Source organism: Lemur catta, chromosome X (genome assembly GCF_020740605.2).
Source record: "Lemur catta isolate mLemCat1 chromosome X, mLemCat1.pri, whole genome shotgun sequence".
Classification (NCBI taxonomy): Eukaryota; Metazoa; Chordata; class Mammalia; order Primates; family Lemuridae; genus Lemur; species Lemur catta.
The window spans coordinates 12,066,854-12,092,010 of NC_059155.1; the positions used below are offsets into that span (position 1 = coordinate 12,066,854).

The 25,157-nt window shown below is 43.7% G+C and overlaps 1 protein-coding gene across 4 annotated transcripts in view; it reads left to right on the forward strand.

Moving 5' to 3' along the window:
- Nucleotides 1-25,157, forward strand: part of ATG4A (autophagy related 4A cysteine peptidase) — a 55,598-nt gene that overhangs the window by 28,897 nt on the left and 1,544 nt on the right. For 2 of the 4 annotated variants that reach the window (XM_045537931.1, XM_045537932.1), the window contains exons 3-13: nucleotides 7,937-8,047; nucleotides 10,372-10,443; nucleotides 11,401-11,499; nucleotides 13,918-14,019; nucleotides 14,199-14,271; nucleotides 16,997-17,076; nucleotides 17,704-17,891; nucleotides 18,013-18,091; nucleotides 21,819-21,964; nucleotides 23,190-23,246; nucleotides 25,020-25,128. In XM_045537931.1, coding sequence (XP_045393887.1) covers nucleotides 7,937-8,047; nucleotides 10,372-10,443; nucleotides 11,401-11,499; nucleotides 13,918-14,019; nucleotides 14,199-14,271; nucleotides 16,997-17,076; nucleotides 17,704-17,891; nucleotides 18,013-18,091; nucleotides 21,819-21,964; nucleotides 23,190-23,246; nucleotides 25,020-25,128 — 1,116 coding nt within the window. The remainder of the gene's footprint in view (nucleotides 1-7,936; nucleotides 8,048-10,371; nucleotides 10,444-11,400; nucleotides 11,500-13,917; nucleotides 14,020-14,198; nucleotides 14,272-16,996; nucleotides 17,077-17,703; nucleotides 17,892-18,012; nucleotides 18,092-21,818; nucleotides 21,965-23,189; nucleotides 23,247-25,019; nucleotides 25,129-25,157) is intronic. The other 2 variants (XM_045537933.1, XM_045537934.1) reach the window with 2 other exon arrangements.

Consider the following 25,157-nt stretch of genomic DNA (forward strand, 5'->3'; position numbering starts at 1 on the left):
GTTCATTTATTTAGAAATTCACATACAGACTCTCTTAAGAGAGAGACAAGTGGACCCATAATCTCTTCCTAAGGCTCACAGTACTCCTAACAACCCTCCCCACCTCCACCTGCTATAGAACCACAGGAATGCCCTTGGAATAGAACTGTTCTATCAAACTTTCTGAGATAATGAAACTGTTCTCTATTTCTGCTGTCCAATACAGTAGCCATTAACCACATGTTGCTATTGAGTGCTTGAAACGTGGTTAGTGCAACTGAGGAACTGAATTCTTAATTGTCTTTAATTTTAATTAATTTAAATAGCTGCATGTGGCTAGTGGCTACTGTATTATACAGTGTAGGTCTATACCAGTGGCTTTCTAGCTTTTTTAATCACAGCAACGCAATGAGAAATACATTTTACACTGCAACCTGGTTTTTCTATACACAAACAGGTTTCCTGAAGCAATACTATCCTTATTATATGTAATATATTCTAATATTTTCTGTTCTATTCAATTTCATTTTTTAAAAAATGCTAATTGCAACCCCATACATAGATTTTACAGCTCACTGATGAATTATGATCTGCTACTTGAAAAAGACACTGCTCATTTTATAGATGGAGAGTCTGAGGCCCAGAGAAGCACAGTAGGTTCTCCAAGGTCACATAGCAAGTTAAGTGGTAGGGTGGGACTGGAACTCAAATTTTGGCGTTCCTAGACTCGAGCTGTTTCCAAGAGGGATGGAGGTGTTTCCTCCACTTCCTTTTCCTCCTGCTCCTCACCATGCTGAATATTCAAGAAAAATCAGTTGACATACTGGTCATTTTGACTAAATATTGTAATGGTGCCTTGATTCCTACATGAACCATGAGCTCAGTATTTGAGTATTGCCGGTTTTTAGTTTGGTTTTACTGTCCAAAATCAAAGACACAGTACCACGGAGTCTTACTTTTGATCCACTGCATGACTTGGCAGTGGCACAAGTGTGAAACTGCCCCTCTTGGGAACACAATCATGCTTTCCTCCAATTACTCAGGGACAACTAACTAGCAGGTTGATTCTTAAGAACAAAGAAACCTATTGATGAAGAATCAAGGTGATTCTCCTCTTAGGTTGTGGAAAAAGTACCTCAAGCCTTGAATTATATAGCCAACTAAATATTTTTCTCCATTTGTACATCCAGAGTGCTACCCTCTCTGTATGCCTTATCAACAAAGATGGTACCCTTTACAAACGTGGTATGTTCTGAACAGTGCCTTTTTTCACACAGGTATTTAGACTATCCTCTCAAAGCTAGTCTCTTTTTGTTCTTCTGAAAAATTTCTGTCTCCAAAAAGAGAAGAGTTATCTTATTAAAAGCAAAAAGAGGCAGCACTTTGAAGGTGCAGTGAGCTACATGTCAGATGCATTCCTGACCAGTTTGTGCATGGAATCCCATTTCCTTGTGGATGTTTCCAAAGGCACTTCAGTCAGCAGACAGTAGGCAGCAATTTGTCCCTAAGTGAAAACAACAACAATAACACACTTGAAAAGGCAATACACTTTTCAAAAGCATCACTTGAAAGGAAACACAGAAATAGCCCAATTCTGCATTATATTTGCCAGTGGGATCTTTAAGAAATGTCCTATTTTGTGAGGCCAAGTTATCTCTATAAAAGGTTGCATATTTGTGGGGCCCGATTGATTTTTCTAGCTGAAAACCAAAGGGCCTTATCACTTAACGTGGTCCCTTGCCAACTTGACCTTTATTCCTTTGCTGACTTGCCCTGAAATGTATCAGGTGCAGCCTCCTGTGCTCCACCACCACCCACACTAGTCAGTTAAACAGAATCTCATAAGTCTTCTCTACCTGAATGATAACCCTCTGGTTAAGATTCTCTAATCCAAGTCTGAAAATGACACTGTTCTCTTAGGGAGTCAAAGTTTATACTGGTCTGTAGAGAAATCATTCATGTCTTTTGCATTATTTGATAAAGTAGCGTTGCTAGGGTGTGACTTGCTGAGTACATTCAAGAAAACTTACAGTTTTGAATGTGAAAATCCACTTGAAATGCTAAGAATTGTTGCCCAGTCTTCTGCTTTCTAAGTTCTTGGTTGTCGGAAGAGCAGGGCACAGGGAGGAAGGCAAATGAAGATGGGGCAGGGCTTGTGCCCAGGTGAGCAGAGGCTGGGGACAAACAGGGTGGTAAGTGAGCCCAGGAGGAAGGAGATGAAGGCACATTGTAGGCTGGGCCAGAGCTTTGGTCTTCTGGGTGTCCTGCCTTCCTAGGCTTTGCTAATTAACCTGACATCTACCATGCCTGTCTTCAAAAGCAGGTTGACTTCCCTCTCACTTTTTTTAAAACCTCTACTCGCTTTGTCAACCAAATCCACGAGTCGGACAGGCTCTGGCTAGACCAAGCTTATTATCTCCCTACCCACCCCCATATTTTTCTGCCACCATTTCATCACCCACACTTGAAAACTGCAAGTTATTTTTGACTCTCTCTCTTTCTCACTCTCCCCAGCCCCACCCCACTCTCAGTTGCTTGCCAAGTCCTTTTGGTGTTCCCTCAACCAGGAATTTCCTCCCATCCCCCTTACCACCTATATCTTATTTCCATTAAGGCTCAGCTCTGATGCCACCTTTTTTATGTTGTAGAAGGCCCATTCACCCTCCCCCCATTGGAATTAATTACTGTATTTATTTCCTTTCCTCCCCCTGCCTTCTACATTACTATTTTTTTCCCGTTTACTACACTTCTTTTTAGTTATTTACAGATCCATCCTCTCCACTTGATTAAAAAGATTTTGGAGGGCTGGGCATGGTAACTCACACCTGTAATCCCAACACTTTCCGAGGCCAAGGCAGAAGGATCACTTGAGGCCAGGAGTTTGAGACCAGCCAGGGTAACATGGCAAGACCCTGTCTCTACAAAAAATTGAAAAATCAGCTGGGCATGGTGGTGCACATCTATAGTCCCAGCTATTTGGGAAGCTGAGGCGGGAGCATCCCTTGAGCCCAAGAGTTCAAGGTTGCAGTGAGCTATGATTATGCCACACTAAAAAAAAAAAAAAGAAGAAGAAGAAGAAGAACAAGAGAGCTTTTGGAAGATGGAAGCTGTATTTAACTGATGTTTTATCCTCTATGCTTAATACATAGTAGGTACTCTATAAAGTTTATGGAATGAAATACAAATGAATATTCAGCCATGACCATACCTATCCCGCTATGGACATTTTCCTGTGTTTTAGCAGATGTGATCTGACTGTATGTTAAATATGTATGTATTGCTGAGAAGGCTGTTTTGGAAATCACAGTGTCCTGGCATGCTGTTAGAATTTGGTGACCTACAAGGAAGTTACCCTATATCTCAGGCCCCTTCTGGCCCTGAGATTCTGTGGCCTTTTGATTTCACTTATAGAGTTTGTGGTGTTTCTTTAGCACAATCGCCACAGAATTTAAGAACCTTGATGTACAAGTGTCTTTGTTAAGCCCTATCAGAAAAATTGTTTCTCAAAGGAATTTTTTCTCATTTACTTGCAATTTTCCAAAATAACACTTAGAAATGTAGTCAACTGCTGGAAAACATATTGTTAAAGTAAGACATCAGCAAAAATGGCAGAGTAAGGACCTCTGAAAAATCTCTCCATAATAGTAATGAAAAAAAAAATGGGCAGAAATGGTCAGAATCAACTTTTGTCAGAACTCTGGAAATTAACTAAAGGTTTGCAGTAATCCAGGGAGCATGTTGGTAAGAACGGTGAGCTTTGTGATGTTTTAAATCACTCTATTCCCATCCCTTGCTCCCTCTGCAGTAGCCTTGAAAATCACTGGGAAAAGCAATAGACTGGCAGCCTCCAGAGGAGACAGAATGGGGTTAGAGTTCTTTTAAGGCCTCATTTCTAGTGTCATTATTTGATCTGTCCAGCAGTTCCCAGGAAGACCCCACTTGCAAGACTGTATTTATTTGACCTGACTCAGAGCTGCACAAAGCCTTTTTTCCCCAGGGTATTTTTCTTTGAAAACCGCTGGAGGCAATCAATTAACTTCTCAGCTGCCTGAGGCAGTGGATAACGTCTCCAGCTAACCAAAAAGCTTAAAAAAGGAAAAGCTAAGGAATGAGATTCCTTGGGGCTTTGAAAAGCTTGAACATATTCCTGGGAATCTAGAAGACCACATGCATACAAAGGGCTGTGTGCATTCCCAGGGTTGTGCGCATGCTCAGGAAAGACCTGATTAGGCCCTGAGCATTCCCTCTGGCTGATCTTGAGCGCTGCACAAGCAGAAAGTGGAGCCAAAGGCAGAACTATCAACTGCCTGGCTGAGTGTTGAAGACATGCCCCAACATGTACACAGAGCCCCTTGGCCGAGACTGGGGACTTTTTGATTCCAGTTTAAGGAAATCTTTGTCCAATTATTAGCTTGCCACTAAGTTAACCCAGCAGAGACTTCAGTACGATAATTATTATTAAGGTACAATGGAACAGGGTGAAGCTTGTTGTCCCTGAGACCTTGTAGAAGCTAATTCTTGGTCCAGCAAGTTGCATATTTGTAACTTTGCCTGTACAGTCCCTGTCTCTTTAAACAGGCTGAAAGGGCAGGGAACTTATGTCAGGCTAATGCCTGTTTTTTAAATTTTTTCAGGCAAGACAAAAGTAGTTGGTGAATTTTTTTTAAAAAAAGAATCACTGCCAGTCAGAAGTAATTGTGTTGGAAATGAGATTTCACTTTTGCACCTCAACCACTTCCTAGATTGCTTCTTCAACAGTCTGAGTTCTCCCTGTTTGGGACCTTCTCCTCCCCAGACCCCCTTGTTCATAATCTCCCCATGTCACTGCTCTTTGCTTCTGTTAATTCTATCTTCTGTTCTGCCTTTCATTTGTTCCATACATGTAGCTTTGACTGAGGGCTGGCTGTGGCCTGACACCTTGCATCTGTCTTCTAAGAGGAGAACCAAGAACAGAGACTATAATGATCTTCTTGCTGGCCTAGTTAGGCCTGAGAGGGGGTAAAGAGCAAGAGACAAATTTTTTGGCTACCATTTTGGTCAGAGCCATCCCAAACGAAGCAGGCAGTTGTCATAGGCTTTAACAGGCTGTACTAATTTGACCAGATAGCTGGGCCGTGACTCACTGAGACAGGGTTGGCGATAGAGAAATGGTTTTTTTCGGCCAGTACTAAAAAAAGACCCAAGGCTTATATGCATACATGCTGTACATTCATCCAATACCACCCTTCCTCACCCCTACCAGGGCAATGCCAGAGAGGTTGCCCTTTTCCCACACTCCTCTCAAGCTACTTATATTCTGATTTTCTTTCTCTTTCTAGGCTACGGTGGATGTTCATTTTAAACTGATTTCTCCTGCCTGTGTGGGGTAGAGGGTAGGGTGGGGAAGTACACAGTGTGATTTACCCCGCCTCGATCCACCACCTCCTGGGGATGGCCTGACCTGGGTGATCATTTTTAGACTGGTATTTCCTGGGCATGGGCCAGGGGCTGAGGCCAGCAGCAGAGAGGTTAAGACAGCCCAGGCTCCCTGGCAGATTTGGTAGTGATGGATTTTCACTGGGGAATGAAACGGCTGTTTCATTTCTGACTTCTTTATGTTTGAAACGCTACAGGGACTATAATTTTAATAATTAAAACATATCGAGGAGAAAGGCCACTTAAATTCCTGAATGACTGGCATTCTGTGATATGTTTCAAGAAAGGCACTATCCCAAGTTAGCTGTGTTTCTAGAACTGCTTGTACAAATTATAACTTCAACTTCCAACAAAGTATTTTGAGTAGTTTTTATGATCAGAAAAGACTCATTTATATTTAGGAGCATTGATTTCTATGAAAACAACGTGCTCCTGCCTTAGAAAACAAAAGCAAAACAAAACAATTTGTCCTTTTGAGTGAATTAGACATATCCCACAATGCCATTTGCACAGGAAACTCTACCCATAGGGCTTCTAGAAACTACTTTGAGAGAATCTCTGCAGCCATTTGTAGCTATACAAAAAAAGAGCCCCTACTCTCTCTGCACTCTCCTTTCCATCGGGGCTGAGCAGCCTCCAGGAGCCGAGAGAAGGTGTGTGTTGAATGTCTTAGCTTTGACCTTGAGATACGTTTTCTCACAGAAATAGCACCATACGCTGTGAAATATACTATCAATTTAATTTTTCTTGTTACAGATTAAAATAGGCTTTTGTGGGCTGGCTTGAAAATTTATTTACTGCCTACAATATTATTTCTCTCTGAAAATTATTTACAAAGAATATTGGAAATAGGACCCCTTCATAAGTCAGTCCTGAGTCTTTTAGTAGACATTTTCCCCACAGGTGGTCCAAGTGTGAATTTGAATTTTAACTCCTCCCATATTATAATACATGATCATGAGATCTGAAAGTGTGGCCTGTGAACTAATGAGGTTTCATTCTACTTTTTTTTTGGTTACTTTATCTTGAGAGATAACCATATTTGTATGAGATAGAAAGAAAAAACTGTTTTTTCTACTCTCACACTCAGCACTCAATGCTTCTGATACCAGATGTGTGAGGGTTTTTCTGTACATACCAAGCCGTTCTCCAGCAGACACCATCAGTGTGTCCTATAGTTTAATTTAATTCTGGCAGTGTCTATCTGGAGTTAGAGCCAGATCCCACAGGTTAAGGGCTCAGTCCCACAAGACTGTCCCCACTTCAGATGTCAGTCAGAAGTCCCAGGTGCTTCTGTGTTTCTGACCAACCAGCTATACATTGGGTTCCATAATTTGCTGGGATGGCTCACAGAACTCACATACTTTACTTATATTTACCCATTTATTATAAAGGATATTACAAAGCATACAGATGAACAGCCAGACGAAGAGATGCATAGGGCAAGGCACGTGGGAGTGGGTGCGGAACTTCCACACCCTCTCCAGGCATGCCATCCTTTGGGCACCTCCACATGTCCAGCAGCCTGGAAGCTCTGCAAACCCCGTAGTTCAGGAATTTTTATGAACCTTCATCATGTAGGCATGATCGATTTTTGACTCAATCTCCAGCCCCTCTCCCCTTTCTAGAGGATAGGGGAGAGGTGGGGCTGAAAGTTCCAAGCTTCTAATCATGGCTTGGTCTTTCTGGTGACCAGCGCCATCCAGGAGCCCACCAAGAGATGTCTCATTAGGACCAAAGATGCTCCTATCACCCAGTAAATTCCAAGGGATTAGGAACTCTATGTCAGGAACCAGGATCAAAGATCAAATGTCAGAACAAAAGATTCACCTAGCATCAGTATTGCTCAGGAAATAACAAGGGTTTTAGCAGCTCTGTGCCAGAAAGCAGGGATAGAGACCAAATATATATTTCTTATTATATTGCCATAGTCATTTGTGAATCCCAAGAACAAGTTATATTTATGTCAGCCTCAAGAGCCTTCTTTGCAGAAGCCACGTGTGAATAAAATGGCAAATAAAAATACTATAAAAACATCTGATCTTCCAGCTAAAATATTACCATTTTCACAGTTGTACAATCTTTCAGGCTTGTCACAGCCCCTTCTAAGCCACTGGCCACTAGAAACCTCCCAATACAAACCACACGATACTCCCTGTGACGTAGGCAGGAGTTAGGTATGCAGGTATTATTGTATCACCTTGATATGCTCCTGCTAGGAGAAGCTAGATAGTTGGCTATTTACAAAGAAGGTCCCATGGCTGGGGGAGTTTTGAAGTAACTGTGGCCAAATGACTTTTCAGAGATGGTGTTAAATGGGACCTTGAGAAAGGGAAGGTCAAAAGAGACAGTCAAGGGGAAATCCCTCTGCTAAAAGATTTTTAGGTTTTGTGAGTGTCTTTGTTCCTCAAGGAAAAGGATTTGCTCCCACTACATTCATGCTGATGACCTTTCACCTTCCAGGCAAATGTAATAATCAGTCAACCACAGGAGCAAGCCCCTTCTATTAAATTTTTCTTAAGTTTCTTTCCTTTTCTTTCAGTTTTATCCAAGTATGAAAACCAGATTACTATTTTCACTGACTACCTAGAAGAATATTCAGATACAGATGAGCTGGTATGGATCTTGGGGAAGCAGCATCTCCTTAAAACGGGTAAGGTTTGGTTGCATTTGTCTGTGAGAACCCGAATGAGGTGGGTGCCTGAGGTTAAGGGCCTGTGCTTTTTTCTCCTTGGGTTGGCAGATCATTGCCTTGATAAATGTTAACACAACCCCGAGGTGGATTTACCTTAAGCCAATGGAGCTTAAACCTCAGGTCTCTTGCTTGCATGGGCCCCTTCCAAGACACTGAGAGGGCCTAGCAGTGTGTTATGCAGTTATAGGTTTTTGTACAATTTGCAAAAGTATTATATTTTTATTCTTTTCCTTAAAGGAGAAACCCTCAAATTCTAGAAGCCTTGGGTTTCAGAAAACATGGACCCACTCCTAGTATCACTAACCAGTCTCTAGCCTTTGGTGATGAGGCTACATATTTCTTACTCCTTTCACATCCTTGTCTGGCTAGATAAAAACACCCAGGAACTTCTACACAACCCATGGCTGTCAGAAACAATGCCAGACCCGAGAAGTTTTTCTTATGTTTTAGATTTGTTTTGCTGACTGTAACACTGTCTCAATTTATTCTGATTTTGTATAGAACTTTTAGCCACTGCAGCTAGATGGAAAGGAGGCTTGCTTTTTTTTCTGCCTTGCCATTACATTCTTTTAGATTGAGAAAGATTTTTAACCTGAAACTACTAATGACCCAGCACCCAGAAAGAGGCAGCTGTGAAATTTGGATGTTTCTCAGGAGAGATCCTCTTGAGAGGGCCTTAGCATGGAGTCAGGAACAGGAAGAAGCCAATCAAAAGGCAAGAGAGGAAGTTAGGCATTGTCCGGCTCCTCCTGAATTTCGTTTCATTATTTTGATTAGAGAATTGTGACTAGTGGAGAGAGCCTAGGAGCCAGCAATTAGGAGACCTTTTGTATTCAGACTCTTCTCCTAACTTTCTCTTTCTGGGTCTTAACTTCCTTCACTCTTACTTCAAATGAGGCTACTGGAGAGAATCTCTTCTAGTTCTACATTCCTTGAAAACAGGAATCCCCCGATTGCCAAATCCACCCATATTCAAATGTTCAATTGGGAAATGCCTTTCAAAGTGAAATTCTTGTTAAAATGTCCGCACAACTTCCCCAGCATAAGGCCACACAGGAAGGCAGAGAACTGTCAGAGGCAGGAGTGAGGGTTATGAACATTTGAGAGGATGGGTATATGATAACAGCTAGGATTTGTCACAGGCTTACTATGTACCAGGCACCATCTAAGCACCTTATGTGCATTATTCTTGTTGGATACTCACAACTCAATGAAGTAGGTACTATTATTCTCCCCATTTTATGTATGAGGAAACTGAAGTTCAGAGAGGTTAAATAACAATGTCACACAGCTGGTTAGTAGCAGAGTCAGGGTTTCAACCCAGGCAGAGTATGACTCCAGAAGTCTTATTCTTATTACATCTGTTTCCCAAAGTGTCCTAGGCACTGGGGGCATGGAGGACAGGGAAAATCCAGCAGCTCAACTTTCTGATTTGCTCAAAGAAAATGGAAGAGAGAAAATAAAAACCCCATTGGCTAAAATTGCATTTCCCTTTCTTCTTTTAAAGTGCAATGACTGTAAGTTCTATACAGAATATAAATATGAATGTATTGTTGAAGAGAGGGAGAGAGATGACTAAGAAAGACAGAACCACATCTAAGTATAGATGGAAATGTGGAAGCTATATTCACAGCCGTTAAAGTAAATTTATGTCATAAAATCCAAGAAAGCATGCTTTGAAAAAAGACACAAAAACATTTGTGATGTTATATATCCATTTAGAATATAAATGCCAGTTGTACTTGGTACTATGAATACATTTCTCACGTACTTAATTTGCTTAGCAGGGACATTTTCTTTTTAGTCAAACATACACACACACACACACACACACACAAACAAACCACCCCCCCTTCCCGGTTTTAAAAAATAGACAATGGGTACTGACACGAGGTCCAGCCAACCACCATCATTCAGGGCGGGGCTCAGTGCCCTGTTAGTGGGTTATCTAGGATCCTTAATTTTCCTATTCCCTGTCTTTTGGCCATGACCCCAGCAGTAGTTCCTGCCAGGGCCATGGAGCTCAGTAAGAAGGGGACAGGAACCACCCAACATCATTGAACCAGTCAAATAGCTCTGGTCAAAACATAGATGGTGGTGGGGTGGGAATACCGAAATTATTTGGCTAAAATGAGATTGGGTTTCCTATGAATTTCCCTAGCCCCATAATGATGGAATTGACTGGTTATTTGAAATTAGGTTTGCTGCTGGCTCAGAAGTCAAAGGCAGGTATTTTTAGATGAGATATGGTGATTTAATTTTAATTTTACATTTAATTACAGAAAGATCTAAGCTGTTGTCTGATATAAGTGCTCGTCTATGGTTTACATACAGAAGGAAATTTTCACCAATTGGTAGGTATATCATTTGTTGTACTGTGCTTTCTTCCTTGTAGATAGCTTGCCTGAGGTTTTCAGTGACTTGACAGAAACCTCAAAATTAACAGCTCACTATGGCAAAGAATTTGATTTAGGAGAATAGGTACTGAGTCTTATACTTCATCCAGAAGTTTCACTGCTGAAGTACCCCATCATGTATGGTTCCATGATGTTGATGTGTTATGCCAGTATATATATTTTTTTGAGACAAGGTCTCACTCTGTCACCCCAGCTAGAGTGCAGTGATGTCATCATAGCTCACTGCAACCTCAAACTCCTGGGCTCAAGCAATCCTCCTGCCTCAGCCTCCCAAGTAGCTGGGACTACAGGTGTGAGCCACTGTGTCTGGCTAATTTTTCTATTTTTAGTAGAGACAGGGTCTTGCTCTTGCTCAGGCTGGTCTCGAACTCCTCAGCTCAAGCGATCCTCCCGCCTTGGCCTCCCAGAGTGCTAGGATTACAGGCATGAGTCGTTTTTTCTAGATGGCAACTACCTTTGGTAGTATTTGTTCTTTAACTAAGGTAAGAATGGCTTCCCTGAGAAGTTCAGGGCCATGCAAGTGAGCTGTGCAAGGCAAGGTTTGGTCTGGCAGATGATGACATGGAATGGACTAAGTGTTGCTATTCATACATGGACGTCATCTACCAAAATCGCATGCATACCTAGAAGTCTGCAAGCAGAAAACCTAAGGGGCAGGTTTAATTCATTTGCTTGTTTTGTTTTTAGGTGTATAACCTGTTTTGGTTGACTCAGCACTAACTTTGCAAGTTCCAACCCTATACCCAAATTCTGTTTGATCTTTGGCTATATCTCTTGCCTGCCTTTTCAGAGGATGCATATTTGCCCATCTTGTGTGAGTCCCAAATATGGCGATGTTTCAGGAAGAGGCGATTTAAGGAACCTATTATTCATTCTCATCCATTCTGCCAACAGGGGGAACGGGCCCTTCATCAGATGCTGGCTGGGGATGTATGCTACGCTGTGGACAGATGATGCTGGCTCAAGCCCTAATCTGTAGACACTTGGGAAGGGGTAAGTTAAATTTGTTCTGTAAACTACTTCAGAGACCTCTGCAGTATCGCTTGCTGCTGTTGGTTTGGCATTGATGCTGAACTTTAGGAATGCTCCGTGACAGTGCTGCAGGTCCTGAAATGCTCTCTGAAATGCTTGCGTTCAAGTGGTAGGGCTAAGTTGACAAAGCCCCTCATACAAAGGAAACAGCCGGTATTTCCTTGTGACTCACTAGATCGGAGAGTTACTTTCCTGGGACAGAGCTGAACGTTGAGGGAGGTGTGTCATTTGGAGTTTCCATCTTTGCTACTGTTTGAGTGAGTCCTTAAAAAATGCCATATAACAAAGGTGGCAGGAAGAAGGGTGTGGTGGTAAGTCTGTTTCTTGACTTCGTTTAAAATAAATATCTGCCTAGTGAAGGATGTAAGTGACCTAAAAGAAGTGCCTCATGAGGGAGCTGGCGCTATTTTGGTTTTGATTCACTGAGGATGTCCAGCTGATGATGAAGGAATCCTTAAATTAGCTTCCTCGGGAGGCCCCTTCATTAATTAAGGGCTTCTCAGTAATGGTTGCTGGAACTCTTGAGTGTTGCTTTCTTGAGACACACGTGTGCTTCCCTATGGGCATCTGAAGGATGTTCTTGGCTGGATGCCAGTTCAGGCACTTGGGTGAAAGTCTAGTTGGACTTGGAGATGAGAGAGTGAAAGGACACTTTGGAAGAGATTGGGCTGCTGAACCTATGGGCTGTTGCTAACTGAGGTTCAGAGGTATGGAAGCATCACTGTCCTTTCCCCACTGTGCAAACTCACAGATCCTGCTGCAGTTTTCAGAGAGGATTGAGGAAGAGTCTGGGGAGGTTTTAGGGCTTATTGCCTTCTCTTCAGGGTTTAGGGTATCTTGTGCCTGCTTCCCCTGGTAGTATCATAATTTCTACTTTACAGATGAGAAAATTGAGGCTCAGGGAATTGGTGTGATTTGCCCAGGGTCAAACAGCAAGAAAGCAAAGATTTGGGAATAGAATACAGATCTTCTGACTCTGTGTCCAGCGAGTTCTCTACTACACATATGCTTCTTGGTGCAGAACCATTCTTACTACTTAACTTTTTCTCATTTACAAAATACTGCGAGATGATTATTCTGCAAGTGAGTTCTGGAAGTGGGGAGTGAACTGGGAAAAAACCCAGTCAATCAGCAGTCTCAGTTGTTTCAATATGAAAGCAAGTAGCAGGAAGAATTTGCAAAAAGATCTTATAGCTAAGATGAATTAGAAGATGTAATTTTGTAAAGAAGTTTTTTTGGATCGTTTCCTATTCAGCTATTTTAAAAATGAAGTGGGGTATTCACTTAGCACTGTCATCAGTAAATATTTAGCGAGACTTAGCAGCCAGCTAATTGGTTTTTCCCCAGACTTGGACAATTTGGTAGCTAATGAAAAAAGTTGGGTGTGGTTCACCCTGTGAAGGCTGTTCTGGATCGGAAGTTTAAAACTTTGGTTTCAGAAATACTAGAAGCTAAAGAAAACTGAAAATTCTGGAGATAATGGCCTTTGGCTTCAAGTACATTTCAGTCTTTAATTCAAACTCTCTCGAAAACCTCAGGAGAGAGAGTCTTGGCAACAAATTATTAATAAACCTCAGAAATCTGTCCCATTAGACAGAGTTCTTAGAGGTGAGAGGATTGGAGTGGTGCATCCTGTCCACAGAGGTGATTATATAGAGTTTTTGCAGTTGTCCTCAATAAGTTGTAGGATTTGAGGGGGCTGTGCCTAAGGCACAGGTAAGATCCCTACAAATGTAGTTATTCTGGTTTTGGTCTTAAGGAAAACTTGAACACCTTGATAGCAAAGGTATTTGTTTTTCCAAAGCTCAAGTGTGGACTTTAAAAAAGGTGGTGTAAGAAACGGCAGCGTGCATATTTTTTTAAGCTTCCTTAGTTGTGAATTGTGTATATGCCCCTGTGAACTGTTATATGTCAGAGCAGCACTTCCCCTCGTGAGACTTTTCGCAACGCTGCCAAAATACAAGGACAAAAGCTGTTGCTGTCTGTGTGGAGATGAGACACTGTGACGTCTGGGTTATATATGGATATATGACCAGGCTTTGTGGTGACCTTCTGTTTACCGAGTTGCTGGCCAGAAAGGCCTTGATGACACTGTTTTTACGTTGTAGCATTTATCTAGCTCCAGCCCTTCGGATAAGTCAATTCCTTGGTCAACCTTCTTGTTTTGCTTTTACTTTATACCCACTGAGTCTTTGAAAGCAATCAGTTTCCAGATGTCTTTGTCATCAAAATGAAAGATACTTAGGAATGTTCCAACTTGATCATTCCTGCCTTCTAGACGTAGCACCTTTGTTTTCCTAACTTCGTAGTTACAATAAAAGTGCAGAGAGGTAATAAACGGTTGCAAAAATGATGTTAACCCATTTTTCTCCTACAAAGACTGGAACTGGGAGAAACAAAAAGAACAACCCAAAGAATACCAACGGATCCTACAATGCTTCTTAGATAGAAAAGACTGTTGCTACTCTATCCATCAAATGGGTAAGGTCACAAATCAATAGTTTAAAGGCAATGCCTATTCCTGCTCCTTCTTTCCCCCTACCTTATCTGTGGTTCCACTAAATTGTCCATCTGCGTAATTATTTGTGTAAAAAATTAGGAGTTTGTGGTTTGTTGGAAGATCTTTTGCTAACGTGTTAATTTTTTCCACATAAAAACAGCACAAATGGGTGTAGGAGAAGGGAAATCAATTGGCGAATGGTTTGGACCAAATACAGTTGCACAGGTGTTAAAGTAAGTAAAAGAGTCTGGCATCTGCCTCATTCTACTATATTCTATGCTTCTCTCCCCAGCCAACTAAACCTCCCATCACCTAGGTATTCTCGCAATCCCACTAAGGTATCCCTCCCACTAAGCCATCAAACATCTGTACCATTTTGCTCAGACAGCTCTTTGAAATGTAGAAATGTGAGCTTGTACCTTGGTATATCAGAGTTGTATTCATTGGTACCAGTATATGTGGTTGTACCCCAGGACTCATTCAGTATCTCACACGTGCCAGGGAGCCATTAGCCTGAGGGCTCCTTTGAAGCCAAAAGGTTCATAGTAAGTGGTGGAGGCTGAGGCAGCCTAAGTAAGAACTGGACTCCCACTGGATTCCCAAATGGACTGCATAGTACTAAAAAAAAAGCCCGTGAATTCACTCAGCATTAACTGGGTGACTTTACTGTGCTAAGTACGTGGTCTACAGAAATAAACTAGACACAGCCTTGCTTTAAGGAACTCACCACCTATTGGAGGAGGCAAATCCCAAGGGAGTCTTGGAATCGGTTTGTCATCTCTTAGCAGACACAGCCCCAATATGGTACTTTTGCAGTTGTCTTGTTAAATTCTGGAATGCACCTCCCATTGCAAGAGGCGAAGTAGAGAGGCTAGGACCAACTTTTTGGAAGTGAATGGGGTGAGTGGCATTAGTAGTTACCCCTGCAGGCCGCCTCTCCTGTTGTCCCTCTCCTTCCTGACAACCTATCACTGAATGAAAACTCCATGAACACAGACATTGTATCTGTCTTGTTCACTTTGTAACACCAGCACATAAAACTGCCTGGCACACAGAAGTGTTCAGTGCTCAATAAATGCTCCATGAATAAATGAAAATGGCAGCCAGAATCTGGTGAGAGATTTAAGGATCAGAAGATTGAACTATCTGTCCTCCTTTGGTATAGTGTACTTCAGTTCTTGGGCATTCTGGTGGGACTTGCTCCATGCAAAGCATCTGTGGGGCCCTGTTTCAATGGTTAGCCAGTCTTCTGTGAACTAGAAGGCTTTCTGGATGTGCATGTGAAGAGAGTAGTCTGAATTTACTGGGGACCCAAGGAAAACTTCTACCTTGGCTTTACTCCTTGCTAACAGTGCAGCCTCCCTGACACTACTTCCTCACCTTGGTCAGAGTGCCTTGCGCATCCTTGACTCTGCAGAGTGAGGATCTGGCAGTATTTTGGGAACTGCTGTAGGAAACCAGAGCAGAAAGCATGAAGGATTAGAATGGCTGTGTGGAGCCCAAAACCTGGCTTGAAATGGTTGGTTTTTATTTTTTTATTTTTTTATTTTTTTGAGGCAGAGTCCTGCTCTGTCACCCTGGCTAGAGTGCCGTGGCAACAGCCTAGCTCACAGCAACCTCAAGCTCCTGGGCTCGAGCAATCCTTCTGCCTCAGCCTCCCGAGTAGCTGGGACTACAGGCATGCGCCACCATGCCCGGCTAATTTTTTCTGTATATTTTTAGTTGTCCAGCTAATTTCTTTCTATTTTTTAGTAGAGACGGGGTCTCGCTCTTGCTCAGGCTGGTCTCGAACTCCTGAGCTCAAAGGATCTGCCCGCCTCGGCCTCCCAGAGTGCTAGGATTACAGGTGTGAGCCACCGCACCCGGCCAAAATGGTTGGTTTTTAAATGACATCCCTCAAAATGTGCTTCTTTCCTCTTAATTTTGAGGTTCCCAACAACAAAGTGGAAGCATACATTTTTTAAAAAGAATTTGAGTAGGTTCAGATTCATCATCATTGTTCTCACTAACAACAGTATATTATTATCATTCTGGGGAAAGATAATACATTAAAATGAATAAAATAAAAGTGCAGTGGTAGTTGACCTCTTGCTGGGAACTACTTTGGTAGAGAGAATGTTTTTTCTTTTGTCCAGTGGGACTGGGCTTTGCCCACATAGCCCAGAAGTAGCCAAGTTAAATACGTCTTCTCTCCAACTGGTAAGGGGAGAAGAAGGAAGGAAGAAATAGGTACTTTACTTAGACTTCAGATAATCTCTCTTTTAAAGGGGTTTTCTTTCTAATCTCCCCTGAAGTCCTGCAATTCAGCCTACTGGCCCTGTTCAGCTGCTAATCAGTAGGGCTTGGCACCCGAGTCAATGTGAGGCCTAAGTCTACTTGAGGGGCATTCTCAGTGCAGCTGGGAAGGGGTAGAAGAGATTCTCTCTCCCTCTCTCTCTCTCTCTCTCTCTCTCTTTGGGTTTTCTTTGGACTCATTCTCCATATTACCTATGACCCCAAACAAACAAACAAACAAACAAAATATATACATATATACATATATATATATATATATATATATATTTAATGACAGTTTCCTTTATTCAAAAAAACAAAAAGCCATAAGTCAGAATGTCTTCTATGTATGAAAACAAATCTCTTGGGATTTTGGGAGCAGACGCATAGGTAACTTTACTTTTTTGCCCAAGAGTACTGTCATTTTGTGAGGTAGACTTTTCCAGGTTGTAAAGGAGAGCCTTCTATTTGAAGTTCTGATATGGTGACTCTGCGGCACACTGAAGGTCCCTAGACATGGAATATCTCAGAGCTCTGGCAAAGGAGACAGAGCTGACCTGAACACCAGCTTCTCTCTGTGGCTCCGTGTCTGGTGACTTTAGCAATACCGGGTGTAGACTGTACTGCTTCCTGCTGATACTTCCATCTTCTCCCGTTGTGACTTCATTCTATGTTGCTTTGCAGAAAACTTGCTTTATTTGATGAATGGAATTCCTTGGCTGTTTATGTTTCAATGGATAACACAGTGGTCATTGAAGATATCAGTGAGTCCCCAGCCCATTTGCCTTCCTGGTTGGTGGGTGAGGAGTTCTTCCTCCCCATTTGGAAATCTGGGGCTCAAGAGAGTCTCTCTGACCTTCCCCGCCAGGGCACGGGATCTTAGGGGAACTGTGGGCTCTGATTCTCTTCCCTGTCAGCTTTCTGAAAGGGAGAAAAGCACTAGAAGGTCTCTGCTGCCCTTCAGTGAAGTACTACATGCATTCCCTGCAGGAAGCCCAAAGTGTGTATAATGTGGTAAAGCACCAACAGATCTTTTGTGGAGGCCCCCCTTGTCTGGGCCTGTGCTCCCTGCCCTGGGGAGTTAGGGCAACCCAAAGATAGTCTCTGTCTCAAAGGCCCTCGAACACCAGTTGAGAAATGAGACTCTTTCAGGGAACCCAGAACCCCTGTTAGGAGCGAATCAAGTGCTCAGTGGCCAGGATGAAGGAGATGAGGGCTGGAGGAGTGGCCCGCGTTTCCTGTGGGAGGGGGCCAGCTGGGCCCTGGTGGCAGGGGGGAGGACCTTCTAGGCAGGGCAGGGGGATGTAAGGTTCCCCTTAGTTTTGCTTTTGAAGTATCTCCTAAGGCGGGACACCTCTTACTTACCCAACTTTCTTATCTTCTATTTCTAGAAAAAATGTGCTGTGTCCTTCCCTTGAGTGCAGACACAGCTGGTGAAAACCCCCCCGATTCTCTGACTGCTTCGAGCCAGAGTAAGGGTACCTCTGCCTACTGTCCAGCCTGGAAACCCCTGCTTCTCATTGTACCCCTTCGCCTGGGCATAAACCAAATTAATCCTGTCTATGTTGACGCCTTCAAAGTAAGTTGCTCCTTTCCCCAAGCCCATTGCGGCCCGCCCATCACACCGCCATGTCAGCACAGAGATCCGTGAGCAGCAGTCTACAAGTGAGTTGAGAATCTTGCATTCTCTTTCCCTCCAGGAGTGTTTTAAGATGCCACAGTCTTTAGGGGCATTAGGAGGAAAACCAAATAACGCCTATTATTTCATAGGATTCTTAGGTAAGAAAGGAGGAATCACAAGTAAGTCATCATGGGCTGGGGGAGGGGGTCGGGAGAAGGTCTGCACGGGAGACCAGGCAATTCTGGTTAGCGGGCCCCTGTCTAGCCCAGGGATGCTGCAGCCTCTGGTCAGCTCCTTCCGTGTCCGGCCTGATCTATGGAGAATAACCCTTCCACGTGCCTGATGGAAAGCAGGTCCCCTTTCAGTGCCTCCACCTCCTCGCCTCTTGATAAGATGGTTCCACTGCTTTCCCACTGGCCAGCCCCAAAGTCACAGCATTGCTCCAGCACGTCTCTCCCTCCTGCCTGTGGGGCTCAGGGCAGTGGGGTTTCATTCCTTTGGCTTTGCCAATCCGCCTCCTTATTGGGGTTCAGGCAGTCAGGCTAGGAGCTGTTTTCTGGCTTCCCAGGTCCCTGCAGCTGGGCTGGCTCATTATTCAGATTAGAGGAGGCAAACACAGCAATGTCCCTTTCCCAATAATGGGGGCTAAGCCTTACAGCCGCTAACCTCCTAATGTGGACCCTAATGAGCAGCCCGACAGTCCCTATATAGATTGGTGCCCCTGGAAACCCAGCCACCTTTCTCACTAGCTGAGACCACAGACATTTAAGGCCCTTGGCACACAAAGTGAGCTAACCCCACACTTCTCAAACTTCAGCGTGCACACAAATGACCTCGCGAGCCTGTCAGAATGCAGATTCAGCAGGTCTGGGTTGGGGCCTGAGATTCTGCATCTCTAACTAGGTGGTGCCGCCCTGCTGATCCACAGAGCATGCTTTGAGTACTAAGGGCCTAGACACCTGGTTGGTGCTGAAGAGCATGAGTTTGTGAGTGATGCGGCCAGGGAAATTTGGTACAGGACACCTCTTGCAGGAGTGGAGTGGTCTGAGACTGGGCCTCCAGCAAGTCATGAGCTCAGATTGGCCAACAGGCAAGGGAGAGCTAGAGCGGTTATGAGGGGATGTGCAGAGGACAGGGTGGAGATGGCCTTGGTCTCCCTCACCACCCCATCTCCTTCTGGAACATTCAGGGAGGCGAGGTGGGATGGAAGCAGGCACACCCGACTGCATGCCAGTCCTCCACTTGCTAGCTGTGTGACTGCAGGAAAAGGATATCAACTTTCAGTCTCAGGTTCCTGTTATGTAAAATAGGGCTAGCGCCTGACTCACCGTGTTGTCATCTCATAGCAAGGCATTCAGCAAAGAGCAAGGCATATAGTACACACTCAGTGAAAGGTGGCTCCACCTTGCCTCACCCCAACACCTCTTTCTTCCTCTTGAGGCTGGGGCGGTTCTGCACGGCTGCCTCTGCGCTCTCCGATGCTGCCATCTATTGGTAGAGCGTAAGAACTACAGCTTAGTGGAAAACGTGGCGTCTGTAGCAGCTTTTATTTTTCTAAGTGAAAAACCCAGTATTTGGAGTTATGTAAATTAAGATGCCCTCGAAGTTTTTGGGTTCAAAGAAAATGTTGTAAAAATAGATTTCCTATTGTTTATGCTTGACTTGATCCATGCCAGCTGCTATAAGAGAATACTATAGACTGCGTGGCTTAGGAACAACAGAAATTGATTTCTCACCATTCTGGAGGCTGGAAGTCCAAGATCAAGACACTGGCAGATTCAGTGTCTGGTGAGGGTCCGCTTCCTGTTTCACAGATGGCTGTTTTCTTGCTGTGTCCTCACATGGCAGAAGAGGTGAGGGAGCTTTCTGGGGTCTCTCTCTCTCTCTCTCTCTCCTTTTTTTTTTTTTTTTTGAGGCAGAGTCCTGCTCTGTCACCCAGGCTAGAGTGCCGTGGCATCAGCCTAGCTCACAGCAACCTCAAACTCCTGGGCTCAAGCAATCCTCCTGCCTCAGCCTCCCGAGTAGCTGGGACTACAGGCATGTGCCACCATGCCCAGCTAATTTTTTCTATATATATTTTAATTGGCCAGATAATTTCTTTTTATTTCTAGTAGAGACGGGGTCTCGCTCTTGCTCAGGCTGGTCTCGAACTCCTGACCTTGAGCGATCCACCCGCCTTGGCCTCCCAGAGTGCTAGGATTACAGGCGTGAGCCACCGCGCCCAGCCGACTCTATCTCTTATAAGTACTGTCAGAAGCGGAGCAGCCTGCAAAGCTCCACTCCCCGTGCATGCACATGTGTACACACACACACACACACACACACACACAGAGCCCCCATGGGAAAAGGTCCTGGCCAGAGTCAGAGACGACATTATTCCCAGCACCTTAACTCACACTCCGGCAGATTGGCTCGGTTCTAACCCTGCTTTGGCTTTCTGTTTTCTGGTCCACAACTCCCTTTTCCTCTCACCTATCTGTGGCCTTAGGTGGGCTTCCTTCTAAACATCTTGACTGCTATTCTTTAGAGTGACTTGAGGCTTTCTTGATATCACTGATCTCACCCACCTGTGGTCTAGGGGAATATCTGCCTTGACTTTCACAAAGCAAGTCATATGGGGGCACTGATTTCTACATGCTCTTAAACATACATTTGTAGGTAAACACTTTTGATTTGCAGTCAGATAATTCTCTAACCACCTTGTATTTATACTGTGTTTTGAGCATTCCACAGAGGTAAAATCTTCTGGTTCTTATAATACCCTGTGAAGTAACTAGAACAGGCCCAATAAGCCCAGTTTAAAAATAAGGAAATTAAGACAGAGAGTGAATTAAATGGTTTTTCCTTGGTTTATGATAAAGTGAAACTTCTCATGAGACATCAGATACACAGTCTTTGCCAACAGAAACATGTAGATGTGCCCAATGCAATCTTGGATGCCATTCCAGAGAGGGTGTCTGGGGGCATCCGTTCTACCCCAATCTCCTGCCACAGGTAGATCTCTCTTTGGTCATCTGACACAATCGAGGACACAGAGACCCAGATGGCCCTCAGGCCTGGACAGTGAGGTTGGGTTACACTCTTAGGTACTTTTGCCTACTTGGCATGTGGCTGAGGACAGGCTCTCAGCCCTTCAAATACCAGGTCAAAGTAGAAATTTTATTATCCCCAACTCTGCCCACATCATTTTTGGGGCCAGGCTTTTTCAATTTGATGAAGTATGGCTTGTGTCACGTGTAAGGGTCAGTTTGTCAAAGTGAGTTTCCCCAGTGAGGTGTATCTGTACTGATGTTAATGTGACAAAGGCAGTGCTTTCTGACAGGAATTGACTAACTTGCTAGCTGATGAGGACCAGAAGTCAGGTCACTGGGATCTCATCCATAACAGAGTTCTGTCTGGGTAGCATTTCTTTCGGAGGCTGAGGCCTTTTCCCCTACCAGAGGTGCTCTCTGAGTGTAGGTCTGAGAACCAATGCTCTACAGTGAGATGCTTTCCAATGTTAAAAGAGGCAGAACGTCCCCCATTGGCACCTGGGCCCATAGCCTGGTGACTCTACCTACCGCCTCTTCGCTACTGCTGCTCACAGAGCCTGCCGTGCCATCTGTGGTCTCTCATTCCCACCTTCTCTCAAACCTGTCACTTCCCATTTTTGGACTCGGACTTGAGGAGATGTGAATGCTAGGGCTCGCCTTCTTGTTGAATGATTAGATTTGGGTGCACGTGGCTTCCCTCAAGCATGTTCATGCTGGCTTCAGGCTTTCTGTCATCTCATTCTCATTGTCACCGAGGGAGGGGTTAGGAGAACCAGAGCGCCTCCTCCTAAGGACAACAGTGGGCCAGAGTCAGTGGTTCTTTGAAGGTTTAAGCATGTCTTCTTCAAAACAGGCAATGAGCTCATCTTCCTGGACCCTCACACAACCCAGACCTTTGTCGACACTGAAGAGAATGGAATGGTTGATGACCAGACTTTCCATTGCCTGCAGTCCCCACAGCGAATGAACATCCTGAACTTGGATCCTTCTGTAGCATTGGTGGGTATCTGAAGGTTGGGTGGGCTGGGAGATACAATGCCACCCTGTTACAGATTGGTTCCCTGGGAATTATCCAGGTTGCTAGGGAGAGTGGCAAGAGTACATTTGCTTACTGCCCCCCAAGAGGCAGTGGGGTGTAGAGGGGAAGGAATGGACCCTGGAGCCATACTGCTCTGGTTGGAATCCCAGCTCTGCCAGTTACTAGATACGGACTTCGGGGGAGAGTCCCTTAACCTTTCCGAGCCCCAGTCTTCCCATCTCTAAAATTAGGAAAACAATAATTGCTTCTTTGTGGGGGTATATGAGGTACAATGTGTGTAAGGCACTTAGCACAGGGCCCAGCACATTGTAAGAATTCTCTGTTAGTTATTATTAGTATAAGCATCTTTTCCCCTTTTCCTTCTTGTCCTCGAATTATTGCCACACAAGCACAGGGAGTAAGGTGGGACATAGCTAGGAAGGGATAGGGGGATGAGACCCCCTGGATGGACAGTACCCATTTCTCAGTGCACAGAATCCAGAAAGTTGCAGAATTTTTCCCCAGAAGTGAGATTTCTGTCTACACACACTGAGGGGAAATCTGCCTGGGAAGTAGCCAGTGGTTCTGAGGCTTGTCTGCATCCTCTTTACCCAGTTAATCCAACTGTCACAGCCCCAGTGACTAGGAGCTGAGGGTCCTCCTCTTGTGGACCATTCTTTCACTACTGTCAGGTGGCTCCGAGGATGGGGAAGGAGAATGATGGTCCTCTCTATTCCAATAGATAATTTCCTGAAGGTCAAAGCCACCTTATTTAGTATTGCCTCTAGCTACAAGGACTATTTGGCTTTTGTTTGCTGGTTTAATTGAATATTCTTTGTGGATGTACATATTTGTGCACTAAATGTGATGGAATTGAGCCCATAATTTGAAGACTGGTCTTCAAGTTGAGATATAGTATCTCACAGCATGAAGGGAGACGGACAGGGAGGGAAAGGGACAGGAAAAAAGGGAAGGGACAGAGAACAAGATTGTTAGAGTAAGAATGAGAGCGATGGTGACACAGTGCAAATGTGTTTGCCCAAGTGAGGCAATGAGTTAGGAGAGAGAGAAACCAGCCAATCTTCCTCCTTTACTGCTGGGAAGGCACATCCAAAGAAAATGGCCCACATGCTAATTCTGGGTGGACAGTGCCATCTTGCAACACAAAGGATGATTCTAAATTGTGTTCTTTTGTTTCCCCCCAAGGGATTTTTCTGCAAAGAAGAAAAAGACTTTGATAACTGGTGTAGCCTTGTTCAGAAGGTAAAGCCAAATGTTTTTCTTAGTGTTAAAAAATGAATGTAACTCAATTTGATTCCTTTTCAAGATTGTTTTTCATAGTAATGTAAACCTAGTCTGATATGACTTTATCGCAAGAGAAAGACGCTAAGGCAACAAAGCAACTATCAAGTGTGGGGAGTTGTGCATAACTTTGGGGGAACTGAGGAAAAGCTTTGTTTGAAATATGCTGAGTATGTCAAGTAAGTGAGATTCTTAGGGATGAAACTTAATGTTTGATCTCATTAAGCCTATGGGTCACATGACATATTCAGCTAATATTCTACTATTTTAACCTAAAAATGCCAATTTTGTATTGCTCAGCCTAAATTCTTCCTTACTCGGTTCATAACACTGAGATGGTTAAAGAAACTACTTTCGTATTTGTTTAGTGGTCCATTTACAGCTTAATATATTCATTCCATCATGGGTTAGAGGGCTTGCCCTTCTATTAGCTGTCTTATTTATATAAAGTATGGGCATGCCACCTTTTAAAAGGAAACACAATTTGCAGAAATCCGTGTAAAGTTATTCTTTCTTTTTGGTATCTGTGTAAAAGGGAATTATTTCACTGGCTCACCAAACACTGTATCTGCCTCCCTCATCCTCAGCCTCTAACACACACCAAATGGATGGAAAACACTGATACATGCTTATTGAAAGGATGAGGGGAGCGCATAGGGGTACAGATAGTTCCTGACTTATGATGGTTCAACTTACGATTTTTCAACTTTACGATGGTGTGAAAGCGATCCACATTCAGTAGAAATCATACTTTGAATCTTGACTTTTTCCTGGGCTACCAACATACAGTACAATACTCTCGTGATGCTGGGCAGCGAGCCACAGCTCCCAGTCAGCCATGCGACCATGAGGGTAAACCACTGATACTCTACAGCCTAGTACTGTGTTGCCAGTGTTTTTTAGATAGTGTTGTATGTTTTTGCATCCCATTATGTCTACAAAACACCTGTTTTCAACTTATGCTATTATCAATTTATGATGAGTTTATTGGGATGTGGCCTTATCATAAGTTTTGGAGCACATATAGGTTAAAGAGCCCCGGATGGGGTGGCAGGAGACATGATGTTCTACCTGCAAAATGAAAGGATCAGAGAGATGGGGGCCCAGCGCCTTTGTAAGTGCAAGGAGGGAAGATTTTTCTTCACAAGTGAGCAAATAATTAATCTGAAACCCCAGTTAATAATTCACTGAGGTATAATAGAAAATTATTTTCTAAAGGTAATATATCTCAGAATGCAGCAAAACCATATTTATATCACATTTAAAGGTAGAATGAGAATTCTCTGATAAGACTATGCCATTTAAATTAGGATATGTACCATAAATGTTGGATTACAACTGAAACCATGCCAATATATACCATTATTTTCTTGGAATGGATTTATTTGAACTAACTGACACTACTTTGGAGCCAGTGCTTCAGGAACATCTCACCCCTAAATTGAGCCGGACCCATGCATCTGGCACAGGGCCTGTGCCTCATGATGGAGTGTGGGCAATGAGTACTGGCCTCCATAAGATACTCCCTCCAGTGTCCTTCCTTCCTGGCCAAACAGCATCTAGACCTGAAGATGGCTGGGCCTTCGGATGGTTCAAGGAGAGGATGGGTGTAAGGCCATTGTTTTCTCCTGTCAACTGCCAGGCCACTCTCTTAGGGTTTGAGGTTATAGATTGCCAACCGGACAGAAATGCTGTGATTCTGAAATGTTTACAACTGTTTCTGTGTCTCTCCAGGAAATTCTAAAGGAAAATTTAAGGATGTTTGAATTAGTTCAGAAACATCCATCGCACTGGCCTCCTTTTGTACCTCCAACCAAGCCAGAAGTGACAACCACTGGGGCAGGTAAGCTGTCATTCAGGGGCTTTCAGCCT